This window comes from Camelina sativa, chromosome 17 (assembly GCF_000633955.1).
Source record: "Camelina sativa cultivar DH55 chromosome 17, Cs, whole genome shotgun sequence".
In the NCBI taxonomy this organism is placed as follows: Eukaryota; Viridiplantae; Streptophyta; class Magnoliopsida; order Brassicales; family Brassicaceae; genus Camelina; species Camelina sativa.
Genome location: NC_025701.1, coordinates 33801026 through 33813860, shown reverse-complemented (window position 1 = coordinate 33813860; position 12835 = coordinate 33801026). Strand labels below are relative to the sequence as shown.

Genomic DNA, 12835 nt, shown 5'->3' with positions numbered 1-12835 from the left:
GAATACGTCAGCCTCTTGAAATCGAACGATCCGATTGGATTCAACATCGTTGATGTTCTTGCTTGGGGTTCTATTGGACACATCGTTGCTTACTACATCTTGGCTACTTCCAGCAATGGATACGACCCTAGCTTCTTCGGCTGATTCATTCAATATCTCTCTTTTATCTTTCTCTCGTATATGTATATGGTTGACTTGTTTCGCAAGCTATCTAATCTATTCCCTATCTCTGTTTCTCCATATTCCTCTGTTGTTGCTCTTGTCTAAGACTTGTCCCTCTTTTTGCAACTGTTTTATTTCGCCATTTACAAAGATGGGTTTGCAAAGTTTTTACAAAGAACATATACAACGCAAAAAGAGATTAAGATTACATTTTCATTTAGGCTCAAGATTTCGATTTAGTCATCGTTTTTAAATTGTTCGTGAAGCTAGTTTGAAACCTTAAGAGTCTAGATGTAAATCTGAGAAGAAATCCCTTCAAGTATGCAAAAAAAAAAACAAAACAAAAAGAAGCCTTTAAGTTTAGATCAAGTTATGGCTGCAAAACAAAAACCATTGTAATACGGAGGGTAGTAGTGTCTGTAGAAAAGCAAGTCTGAATCCTTATGAGTCACATTCTTCAGTAAATAGGAGTTGGCATGTTGCTGAACCTCGAAAAGAAAGTGACAACTCCTGGATCATCTCATCTCTTGTTTCGTGAGAATAGTCTGGCGAAAACAAGATTGTGGCAGTCTTCAAGCAGCGAGCATTTCTCAAGATATATTTCGCCACATCCATCTGGTTCCGCAACCCAAAATATCAATCCACCTGAACGTTTCCACACTCGACAACAAACATCTAGGAACTCTGTTGTTCAATTGTCTGTCCCAATTATTGGGTAGATCCGAAAGCCTATCTGGCTCATGCTGAGATCAAACATGAGAAGATCTGGGTTATAACAGTATATATAGTAAAGTAAACCCAACAGAATATGTCTCTAACGAAAAAAAAAAACTTACATATATCAGATTGGCTTCGATCTCTCGTAAATTAGGAGAATCCTTGAGTAACCGAGCAAGTAAAATTGACCAACTTGAATCACATGGACATATCCTCAAATGTTCAAGTTGGTTGAAGACAATACCCTCTTGATAAAAAGCCTGCAACACATGATAAACAAAAAGATTCAACCTCAAGAAAACAAGATTGATAGAGATACGGATGGAAACAGATTATACCTCTTCGGTGTAGACTCCTAAGCATAAGTAAAGCCGCTTAACAGATGTGATTTTCGTAAAAAACTTTTTGATATTTTGGAATGTCAATACAAAATTAGCCACCTCCAACTTAGGCATATCTCCAAAAGAGTAGGAGAATCGAGGACTATCACTGTCACTCTCATCATCACTATCACTCTCTAGTCTTTCATCGCTGACTTCCAGATACTTCAGAGAAGGTGTATCAATCATAATCCCATCAAGATAACAAGAACTAGACATCCTTAGAGTTAGTCTCTGCAATGACTTGACAATTACTCTTAATATTCCCAAGTTGTCGATGTTATCTCGTTCCACAAATAGATTCTCAAGGACAGGGCAATTGGAAAGAAGTCGGTGAAGAGTGTTTTCAGCAGAGTAAGTCACACGTCGAAGGGACAATGTTTTGAGAGAGGGGAGACATACCATACGATGAACTTCCACGAGAACCTCGTCCTCCAGTTTCAAGATCACAAGCGATTTGCTGACAAGCTACTAGGCAGTTTAGTTTTACGCCTCGCAAAAGAAGAAAGCTCAAGACTTAACTCAAGGACGCAGAAATGCAATGCAACTGAAAGCCATTTTTCGATATCTTCAGGTTTGATTGATCCAACTGCTCCATTGCTAAACTTGAGACGTAAGCTTTCGATGATCGGAGCTTGATGTAAAGGCAGATTCAAATCGATAAATCTCTGCAAACTCCGGCCTTGAGACACTGAATAGTCACTATAACCGTAGTCCAGCTTAGGCAGCCACATCCAAAGAAACTCCCACCGCTTCGATAAAATACTTGTGCTTGCAGCATCTTTTGTTGGAAGAAATGATAGTACCTTCACGAGCACATCATCAGGCAACTGACTGATCTTGTCCATATCTTCACAATCTCCACGTTTCTTTTCCTTGGTTAAATTATAACTAAAAAATTCATTTATCCTTAGACACAAACACCAACTTGGAATCTGTCCGAGTAACCAAGAAAAACAGTGAACACAAGAAGAAAGAGTATAGACAAGAAATAATAGAGAAGAAACAAGTACGCTTCTCTAGGACCAGCTCTAAAAGATCTCTATTAATTGCCATGCCTAGGGAAAACGAACAAATTTGTTCTCTTAGTTTTTTTTTTAATAAAGAAAACTGTGCAATCAACAAAAATGTCATGGGAAATGCTCACTAAAACATTTACTGCGCATGATAATTGGTACTGTCCCATTCATGTAAATCTTGAATAAAAACATACATATCTTACCTACAAGGGTTCACATGTTCTTTATAGAAAGGGTTCACATGTTCTTTATATTCTATAAGCCTACTTGAAATCGCTAAAACTTTTCATGTAAAAAACTCTTGGACACGAACTGTTTTATATTTGGAAAAATGTTTGCCAGCTACGCCAAGTATTGGCCAACACATAGCCACACATACAAACAATATAAATGTTTTGTTAGCTACATGAACTATTGTCATTACATAAGGACATGCATAAACAAACATGAGTTATGTGTACAACACCATAACCATCTAATTCCGATGATTTGTTTGCCGGAATCCGGTGTTGACCGGTATTGACCGGCATTGACCAATGTTGACCGGTATTGACCAAAAAATTAAAAAATTTATTTATTTTTTACAAAAAACAAAAGTTTAAAAAAAACAAAAGTTTAAAAAAATTACATAACTTTACTAAAAATTATATAATAAATTTTTACTACAAAATAATACAACAAATATACATTTTCCTTTTATAAATTCAAAATTTGGTTTTTAATTTTATACCATATCATTTGTATACCCTATTATATTTTATTATGTAGCATGCTATTAAATATTTTTATATAACAAGTATATAAAAATAATGGTAAATCAAAGGTTATATAGCAAGGTACAATATACTTTAACAAAAAAAAACAAATTAGACTCAATTATAAAAAGTCTATGAACATTTTTAAGCCAAAAGATTTTAAGAAAAAATTATATGTCTCATCATTTGTTATATATCATATTATATTTGTTATATAAAAGGAAATTTTTGTATATAACAAAATTTTACTACAAAGTATTATAACAAATATACATTTTCCTTTTGTATATAACAAATATAATATGGTACATAACAAATATACATTTCCCTTTTGTATATAATAAATATAATATGGTATAAAATTTAAAACTAACTTTTGAATTTACAAAAGGAAAATGTATATATGTTATACTATTTTGTAGTAAAATTTTATTATATAATCTTTTAGTAAAGTTATGTAATTATTTTGTTGATTTTTATTGTTTATGAAAAAAAAAAAATTGGTCAACGCCGGTCAATATCGGTCAACGCCGGATTCCGGCAAACAAATCATCGGAATTAGATGGTTATGGTGTTGTACACATAACTCATGTTTGTTTATGCATGTTCTTATATAATGACAATAGTTCATGTAGCTAACAAAACATTTATATTGTTTGTATGTGTGGCGATGTGTTGGCCTATACTTGACGTAGCTGGCAATCATTTTTCCTTTATATTTCTATGTAAACATTTCTATGTCCGATTAGCTCCGGGGCGGAGGCAGCTTAGTGCTTAGAGTCATAAGGGTCAATTGACCCTGGTGAATTTATAAAATTAGGTGAAATATTAGGAAAAACATCAAATTGATCCCTATAAAAAAATTTAATAACACAACTAACCCCTTGAATATTCAATTTTTTTTTTACCCTGATAAACTGAATTCCTAGCTCCGCCACTGGTTTAGCTTCCTCTATAGACTATAGGTAATCACGTTCCCTAACTTAGTACTTAATAGATGGAGTGTTGGTGTTAAAAAGTAATCAAATACATAAGCTCACCTCAATTTCCCCGCGAAGAGGTTTAGGTTGGAGAGATGACTCTTGGTAAGCAACAAATGTCAATTCAGGTTTGGGATTGTGGTGTTGTAACGAGGATGATTTTACTGTTGGGAGCAAAATGTCTTAATTAGACGCAGCTCTTCCCTCCTTCATTTCGGAACTAGAAACATTGTTATGGCCATGGAGAGTATCCTTTCTAGAGGTATTGATTGGCAGAGCTTGGAGACAGATTGTACAGAACTAGTCGCGGTGTAACCCTTTGAAGATTGGCCGACGTTCTCCAACCTCTCGATGACTTCTATTTGCTTTGAGATTCTTTTCCGCCCTTTACCCTGTTGAAGATTCCTCGTTTATATCACTCGATCTTCCAAATCGCTAATTTAAGAAATGGTTTGGACTACCAATTTTGAAATTCTTTTCTAATTAATGTTTGGTTGACCAGAAAAAAGAAGTATACGGATGTGATCTCGCTTGCCTTCTAATTGTGTGAAATTTGTAAAACACAACATACTCTTCTGTCCATAAAATTCATCATATTTTTCTATAACTTTAGGGGAGGTTTAATTTTCCCCAACGTCCATTTGAGAAGTAAAGAAATTTAAGACATACTATAAGACTGTTTTTTTTTTTTTTAATAACATGGCATCATTATAAGCATTATATGACAGTTTGGGATTTTTTTAAAAATACATAACGATTTGATTCACAAAGATATAGTTAAAGTAGACATATTTGATATTATTAGATTTAAAGATATTCAACTACTTTTAGATACGATAAAAAAATAGAATTTGTAACAAAAAAAAATCAAAACTATGAATATATTTAGTATGAATTATTTAGTCATACAATATATAACAAGTAAGCGGTTATGCTTATAGAAAGCCTTTTCTAATGTTAAAAAAGAAATGTAGATGCCTATACTGCCTACGTAACCCACAAGAAAGTTGGTTTAATTTATATACAATCATCAATCATGCTACTTTGAGAAACGGCATGTCTCAAGGTAGTTGGTGTGTTCAAATTTGGAGTCTAGACTTATAGAGGATCAACAATATTGTTAGGACGAGCTAACTCAACTCTTGAAGCACAATGTTTGACATTTTAGATTGCAAAATTATAGTAATAAAGGTAAAAATAGAACAAAATAAAACAAAAGTTCTCATAACAGAAATAGTTGAATGAAAAAGTTGCATATTGCCAGTTCTACAACTTATTATTAAAGACGGAAGTTCTCATAAAGTTCCAACAAATAAATAAGACAACAATAGAGAAATTAACACTACTCACTTGCCTCATCCACAGTCTCCGATGCACTTGCACTTGCAGCTGCATCAGTCGCAGCTACAATTTCCATTGCATCAGTCACAGCTACAGTTTCCGCTGCATCAGTCGCAGCTACAGTTTCCGCTGCATCGGTCTCAGCTACAGTTTTTGCTGCATCGGTCTCAGCTACAATTTCCATTGGATCAGTCACAACTACAGTTTCCGCTGCATCAGTCGCAGCTACAGTTTCCGCTGCATCGGTCTCAGCTACAGCTTTTGCTGCATTGGTCTCAGCTACAATTTCCATTGCATCAGTCACAGCTATAGTTTCCGCTGCATCAGTCTCAGCTACAATTTCCATTGCATCAGTCTCAGCTACAGCTTCCGCTGCATCGGTCTCAGCTACAGCTTTCACTGCATCGGTATCAGCTACAGTTTCCGCAGCATTGGTCTCAGCTACAGCTTCCGCAGCATTGGTCGCAGCTACAGTTTCCGCTGCATCAGTCTCAGCTACAATTTCCATTGCATCAGTCTCAGCTACAGCTTCCGCTGCATCGGTATCAGCTACAGTTTCCGCAGCATCGGTCTCAGCAACAGCTTCCGCAGCATTGGTCGCAGCTACAGTTTCCGCTGCATTGACGGCAGCTACAGTTTCTGTTGCATTGGTCTCAGCTACAGTTTCCACTGCATCAGTCGCAGCTACAATTTTCGCCGCATAAGAATACTTTGAAGCTTTGTCCTGTGACAACTCCATCTTGTACCTCTCCTTATCCTTAAGAAATATCTCTTGATAAACCTGGTTAAATATAATAAACCAAATCCATTAAATCTCATTCGAGAAAAATGGAACTTCAAAACGTTGTTTAATATAGAAATCCTCATTTTTATTTTTAAAGCTTAAGATAGAGTTTAAATAAGTTTTTATGTGTTTACCTTTTTATCAGATTCAGAGAGATTCTTCCACATTTCCGCAATTTCCTTGGTGAAAGGTCCCTTTCGTCCACCGCCCTCAGCTTTAATCCTCACGTGTTGCTCGGCAAAGAAGAAGTTATAACTGCTTCTTGGGAACTTAGGTCGTCCATGAGATGACTTGGCTCTCTTATTCCTATGAGTTGTAGGATCCTCTTGAGAAGAAGTGTGGAATATCACTCCTTTGAACTCTTTTGAGCCCATCTTCATGGTTACCAGGTAACCGCTTCCGAACTTCTCATCAATCCTCCCAGTAACCACGGCGCCAGGTTTCATTTCTTGATTGTATATATGAATGAAATTCAGAAAGCAAATCTCAAACACTCACAAATTCAGATAAAAGAAGAGAACCTAAAGAAACATATTAATTGGACTATAATATACAAAATTAAAACATTGAAATTTTTAAGTACCCATGCCATTGCCCTGAAATGTAGAGCGCGGAGCTTGGAAGTACGCATGCTCAAACTGAAGGAGCGTTTTACGATAATTAGTCTTTAAAACATGTGCTGCATTTGTTACTGCTGTCTTAAACTTAAATACTTCAATCACTTCTTTGCATCTGCGATTGTTGATCACCTAGAATCAAATATGATATAATTATTATTAAACATATAAATTGTATAAATTATTTTAATAAAACAAAGATAGCTTCAAAAGGAATAATTTGTTACCTCTTCAAGACCACCACGAGATGTGACCTCAATGAACAGCCGATGCAGATCGAGACGTTTTCCTTCCACAACAGGAATCCTTGACAAAAGCCAAAAATATCAGAAATATTCCATGATCAACTGAAATCTTATTCAAGAAAATAAAACAATATTGCATTAACGGTATCCCCCCCAAAAAAAAAAACATTCTTAAACCTATTCATGGATTAGCATTTCAAAATTTTCTGAAAAAAAAAAAAATGATATCTGACTAACAGATTAAGAACAAACTAGATCCAGTTCCATAAGCCACACATACTTCCTTGCTTTAACGATTCCCAAACCTAATGAGTTTTGCTTCAATCTCGCCAAATAAATTTTATCAAGCCGTTAAATTTTGTACAACAAGATTTATTGTTTTGTTTTTTTTTAACAACAAAAGATCAGTTCATATGAACAAATAACATGAGTAATTGTTGACCCAGAAAAACAAACAATAAGATTTATTATTTTTCAAAAATAATTATTGGGCCAAGGCCCATTTATAATTTGTTTTCATCGCTTTTGGATTTTTCGTATAGAAAAATCACCACCCTACGAGGGTTTTTCGAACATAGGGAATCACGTCTTTCTATTCCTTTCGAAAGACCATGTCTACGCCACTCGACCAAGCAACACTTAGTATACAAGTCATTTATAACCCATCACACACGGGATTGCGAACAAAATTGCTTGAAGTGTATACTAGGGGTTTAACATTCACAATCATAATTTGTAAACCAGTAATTTCATCACAAAATGTATAATCTAAACAAAAAATTTCATATAAGGAAAAAAGAAAAACTCACTTAAGTTCTCCACCAGAAGATTGGAAAAAATCTCGGAGCGTATCCCAGAAAAGTTCAGAATTTTGGACAAAATCCTCATACGTAGATGTACGAGAGGAACTGCCTTTCTCTAAAGTAGAAAATCCATTAGCTGTAACCACTTCAATTTGTGATTTACCTGTCGACATCAGTTCCTTTTGGGTGTTTTTGTTTGAGAGGTAGAAATAGTGTTCAACTTTCAGAGATAAAATGAGCATTTAAGCATAATTTTTTTATATAATCTTCTTCTTATCCGGAGTTAGGGGATATACAATTGTCCTTCTGTCTACACCACATAAAAATACATTACATTTCTTTCCCTTTTCTACATAGTCCACACGTTAATTAATTTTAATTTACAGCTTATAGCATAATATTGAAATAATTGTATCGGTTTTTGGAAAATGTTTTAAATGCAATATTAAGAGAATAAGATTTTATTAAAGTTAAAATATTAAGTAAAGTGAACATTTTTTGCTTTAGTATTCAAATAAAATAAATTGGCCATTATTGATTTTTGGTTATATCGTAGTTGATTTGTGGAGAGAGAAATTGCAATGAAAAAGTTTGTAACTGAATTTATTTCTCAAATAAAATAGATTTTTCTATTAAAATATGATCAAAAACTTTTTGGTCAAAACTTTTTCAATGTACAAATAGTCAATTAAAACATGGAATTTAGAGAGTAAATTTTGCCAAATAATTATTTGAGGAGCAATTATGAAATGCTCTAAGAAATCAGACTCTGCAAAAGTTGGTCATATATTTTCCCATTGAATTTGTTTAAATTAATCATATATATAAAAGTAAGGTTTCGATATAATTTTTTACTAGTCCATTTGGTATTTAATTTTTAAAACATAATATTTATCCTTCATTAAGAGTAAAAATATAAGTTGAGCTTCACACTAATAAAATCTTTTAAATATAATAATAAAAAATCTTTTAAATATAAGAAAACATATATAATATTGTTATTTCTCAGGAAATGTTTCATGGTCAAATACTAATCGGCGGTGTAAATCGGATTTTCTGGCCTTTAAGACGGATATGAGTAAAGCTTATGATCGTGTGGAATGGTCGTTCATGGAAGCGGTCCTCACGCAGTTGGGTTTTGATGGTCAATGGATTACGTGGATTATGTGGTGTGTCAGTTCAGTCTCTTATCAAGTCCTTCTTAATGGTCAACCTCATTGTTGATACCACGATAATCCGTCCCGGGTTATGTAATTGGATCCGGGTTAAAGGACATGGGCCGAAGCGAGTTATTTGGGCTGGCCCACTAAACTCAACCAAGGAGAAGTGAAGGAGAAGCGATGCGACGATGCAAAGTCGCCTGGGAGCTCGGGAGTCGACCGTAGATTCTATCGGGTCAAACATATTAAATTAAGAACGGAATTAACGGGATGAATTGATTCGGTTAAATATAATTAAATGTAATAAAGCAATATAAGTACGGGGGAGAGGATTGTAATGGGGGATCAAAAAATTATTTTACATGCAATAATACACAAAGTTTACTTGGAAATAGCGATAAACACTCATTCAGTTCGGAACTAAAACAATGGTAAGTGTCCCCACACGTACATCACTCCGGGAAGAGAAAAGACGTTTTTGGGTCTCACACTTATGGTTCTGTTCTTCTAGAATAGGGTTTACGCTAAGGGAATCCTCTGTCTCCGTATTTGTTTATTCTTTGTACGGTGGTTTTGATTGCTAGTACTAAAAAGGCTGAGCGGGAAGAAAAGATTATGGGAATCATGTTAACTCAGGATTGCCCCCAAGTTTCTTATCTGTTATTCGCAGATGATAGTCTCTTCTTTTGTAAAACAGAGGAGAAAGAGTGTAAGACAATTATGGATATTATTGGCAGTTATGTTAAAGCCTCGAGACAAGAGGTCAATCTTGAGAAATCCTCTATTTTGTTTAGGAAGAAAATCCCGAACCATACTAGAGAGCATCTTAAACCCGTCATTGGTATTACTAAAGAAAGGGGTTGGGCTCTTACTTGGGTATCCCTAAAAGCCTTGAGGGTTCTCGTAATAAGGTGTTCAGCTATGTTAATGAGAAATGAAGTGATCGGGTGAATGGTTGGTCGGAAAAATATTTATCTAGTGGTGGGAAAGAAATTATGATTAAATCTGTGGCTTTGGCTCTTCCAACTCATGTCATGTCATGTTTTAAACTTCCCCATAATTTGATGTCTAAGTTAACAAGTGCTAAATCAAATTTTTGGTGGAGGTCAGTTGAGAAGGAACAGATTTTACATTGGGTGGCCTTGGAAAAGCTGTGTGATGAAAACTGTGATGGAGGTTAGGGGGTTTTGAGCTTTGGATAAATTCAACTAGGCCTGGGCAAACGGTTCAAACCGAAAGAACCGAACCGAGAAAACTGATTTTTTCGGTTTCGGTTTTTGTTCATTTAGGAAATGATAACCGATCGGCGAAAATATAATTAGAGTTCGGTTCATGGTTCGGTTTGGTTCGGTAGGTGATAACTGATTGTCAGTTGGTGATGACAACAGCGCAACTTTGGTGTTTTTCTCTTTTTTCTGAAAACCCTAAATTTAAATGGGTTTGGGTTTGTAAATTGGTCCAGGGCCATTATGTTGTTAGATGTTTTTGACCTTTTTATCATTGGTCCATTATTTTTACCAAACTTTTTTCAGGTTATTTCGGCAGGATTTTAGGTAACTGGAACGTCAAAAAGTCAAATAAATCGAACCGATTAAACAATGTGATGCTTGCTAAACAGTATTGGCGTTTGATTCAATTCTCAATTTCTTTATTTTCCCAGGTGATGCAGGTTCGTTATTTTATGAACAAACGTCCTTTGATGGCTAAAAATCCACACTATCCGTCTTTTGGTTGGCGGAGTATTTTTTTGGTTAAGAGCTTAGTAGAGAGTGGTGCAAGGTGGGTGGTGGGAACGGATTATAACATTTCGGTATGGCGAGATCCTTAGATTCCTGATCAACATCCTCTTCCAGCAAATGGGAAGGGTAGACTTTTGCATCTGAATATAATGGTTAATCATTTAATTAATCTTGTCACTAGGGAGTGACATTTACCTATCTTTCAGAAGTTTATGGACCCAGAGAATATTCAGATTATACGTAGTATGGCTATCAACAAGTCTTATAAGCCGGATCGTTTGGTTTGGCATTATTTAAAATCCAGGAAATATTCGCTGAAGTCTGTTATAGTTTAGCAAGGGATATGGTTCTAGAGGTTGAGTGTGGTCCAACTTGTACTGACTTACGAGCCCATGCATGGAAACTACATGTTCCATCTAAAATTAAGCATTTCTTTTGGCAAATAGCATGTGGTACTCTCCTAGTGATAGAATGATTAGCTCATCGTGTTGTTCAGTGTGGTACCCGGTGTAAACGTTGTGAGTCTGCATGTGAAACAATTAACCATGCTCATTTCGAATGCCCACACTCGGCTCAAGTTTCGGAACCCAGAGGGTTTTCCTTACTCTTCATTGTTTTCAAATTTGGATTGTATCTATTGGAGAGGGACGCCTCAATCAAAGGATACACATTCTCTCCTCTAGTTACCTTGGATTTTATGGTCGATCTGGAAAGATAGAATCAAAAAAGTTTTTCAAGGCACGCAGCTTGTGTCTGTTGAAGTAATTAATCAGGCTATCACTGAAAAAATATTATGGGAGGAGGCACAGTCTCAGATTGAGGTGTCTTCTGGTTTAGGTATACCAGATTCCTTGGATCATGCGGGGAGTCAGGGACAGGGTCCCTATTGTCAATTTGATGGTTCCTGGAAAGCCACATATCCTAATTCCGGTTTGGGATGGTGGTGTTATGCTGGTGATGCTGGGACTTTGTTGTTGGGAGCTAGATGCCTTAAACGAAGTCTTTCCCCGCTTCACTCGGGGTTGGAGGTCCTGATTTGGGCCATGGAGAGTATCCCTTTCATCAGCGACTTTTGTCAGAGATTCGAGATGGATTGTGCATAACTAATCGTGATGATTCAAGCCCAGACGACTGGCCAGCATTCTCGAATCTTCTAGATGATTTCCACCTTCTTTGGGCGTCCTTTCCTCTGTTCTCTCTGTCTAAGATTTCTCGCTCATCAAATCAACAGGCGAATTGCCTCGCCCGGTCTTCTCGTTCTCTTCTCTATGATATTTCTTTTGAAAAGTTTTTCCTCTGGTTTTGGGTTACCACTCCTGGAGTTAATTTCAAATTATTGTTTGGTTGACAAAAAAAAAATCTTTTAAATAATCATTAGTTTCTAAAAAAAATCATTCACTTTCTCTCTCTAATTAATTGTGGATGAAAATTGCTAATTTTTTGTATTGTTAACTAATCAAACTTAAAAAACTGAGATTTTTATATTATACCATATTATTTATTTTTAAGTTTTGTAGGTATTTAGAAAAAAAAAATAAGATTTAATTTTATGATTCTCCTATCATCTTTCTTTGATTTTATTTATAAACTAGTATTTGACCCGTGAATACACACGAATTATTATTTGTGATCAAATAATATATATATATATACATATTAATTTGTAATAAGTAATATATTTTTAAGTAGTTTACAATATAATTTATTGGTTGAATATTAACAAAGGTGTTAAAAGTAAATGTATTTTGTGAAGTGATCTTAGTGCAGTGGCAAATGGTAAATTCTTAATGCACAATGCACCATCACACCAGAGATCAAGTCCCGCTCCCTACGAATGTACCTTCAAATGTAAGAATTTGGCTAATGGACCGGTATGTTGTGGTCCAATTGTTGTTAAAAAAAAAAAGTAAATGTATTTTTGGTTCTATAACTTTAGGCTTATAATCAATTCAAAGTTGAAAAAGTTAAAATATATATTAAATAAAGTCATTTTTCATAGCAACGTTAAAATGAGAAAATAAAGTTGGCAATTTTGTTGAGCAAATCAGAAAAGAAAAGACCCAACAACTATTATGCTTAGCCTTCCAATTTTCCATCATCCCAACAACTATTATGCACATATTATTTTAATTT

At 35.0% G+C, this 12835-nt stretch overlaps 1 protein-coding gene and 1 pseudogene across 1 annotated transcript; both read right to left on the bottom strand.

Moving 5' to 3' along the window:
- Nucleotides 191-2124, bottom strand: LOC104760039 (annotated as a pseudogene).
- LOC104758849 (putative high mobility group B protein 11) lies at nucleotides 5240-8137 on the bottom strand. Its single transcript, XM_010481805.2, has 5 exons — nucleotides 7810-8137; nucleotides 6983-7061; nucleotides 6722-6887; nucleotides 6273-6586; nucleotides 5240-6135 (listed from the first exon to the last, which is right to left on the bottom strand). The coding sequence occupies exons 1-5, from the start codon at nucleotides 8043-8045 to the stop codon at nucleotides 5356-5358; spliced, it is 1575 nt and encodes a 524-aa protein (XP_010480107.1). The 5' UTR covers nucleotides 8046-8137; the 3' UTR covers nucleotides 5240-5355.

What these genes read in the sequence shown, in the direction of transcription:
- LOC104758849 (XM_010481805.2), bottom strand. Translation starts at nt 8,045, where the DNA reads ATGCTCATTTTATCTCTGAAAGTTGAACACTATTTCTACCTCTCAAAC. An exon ending in ATTTCAGGGCAATGGCATGG is followed by an intron (nt 6,587 to 6,721) that starts GTACTTAAAAAT and finishes TATACAATCAAG; the next exon opens with AAATGAAACCTGGCGCCGTG. An exon ending in TCTCTGAATCTGATAAAAAG is followed by an intron (nt 6,136 to 6,272) that starts GTAAACACATAA and finishes ATATTTAACCAG; the next exon opens with GTTTATCAAGAGATATTTCT.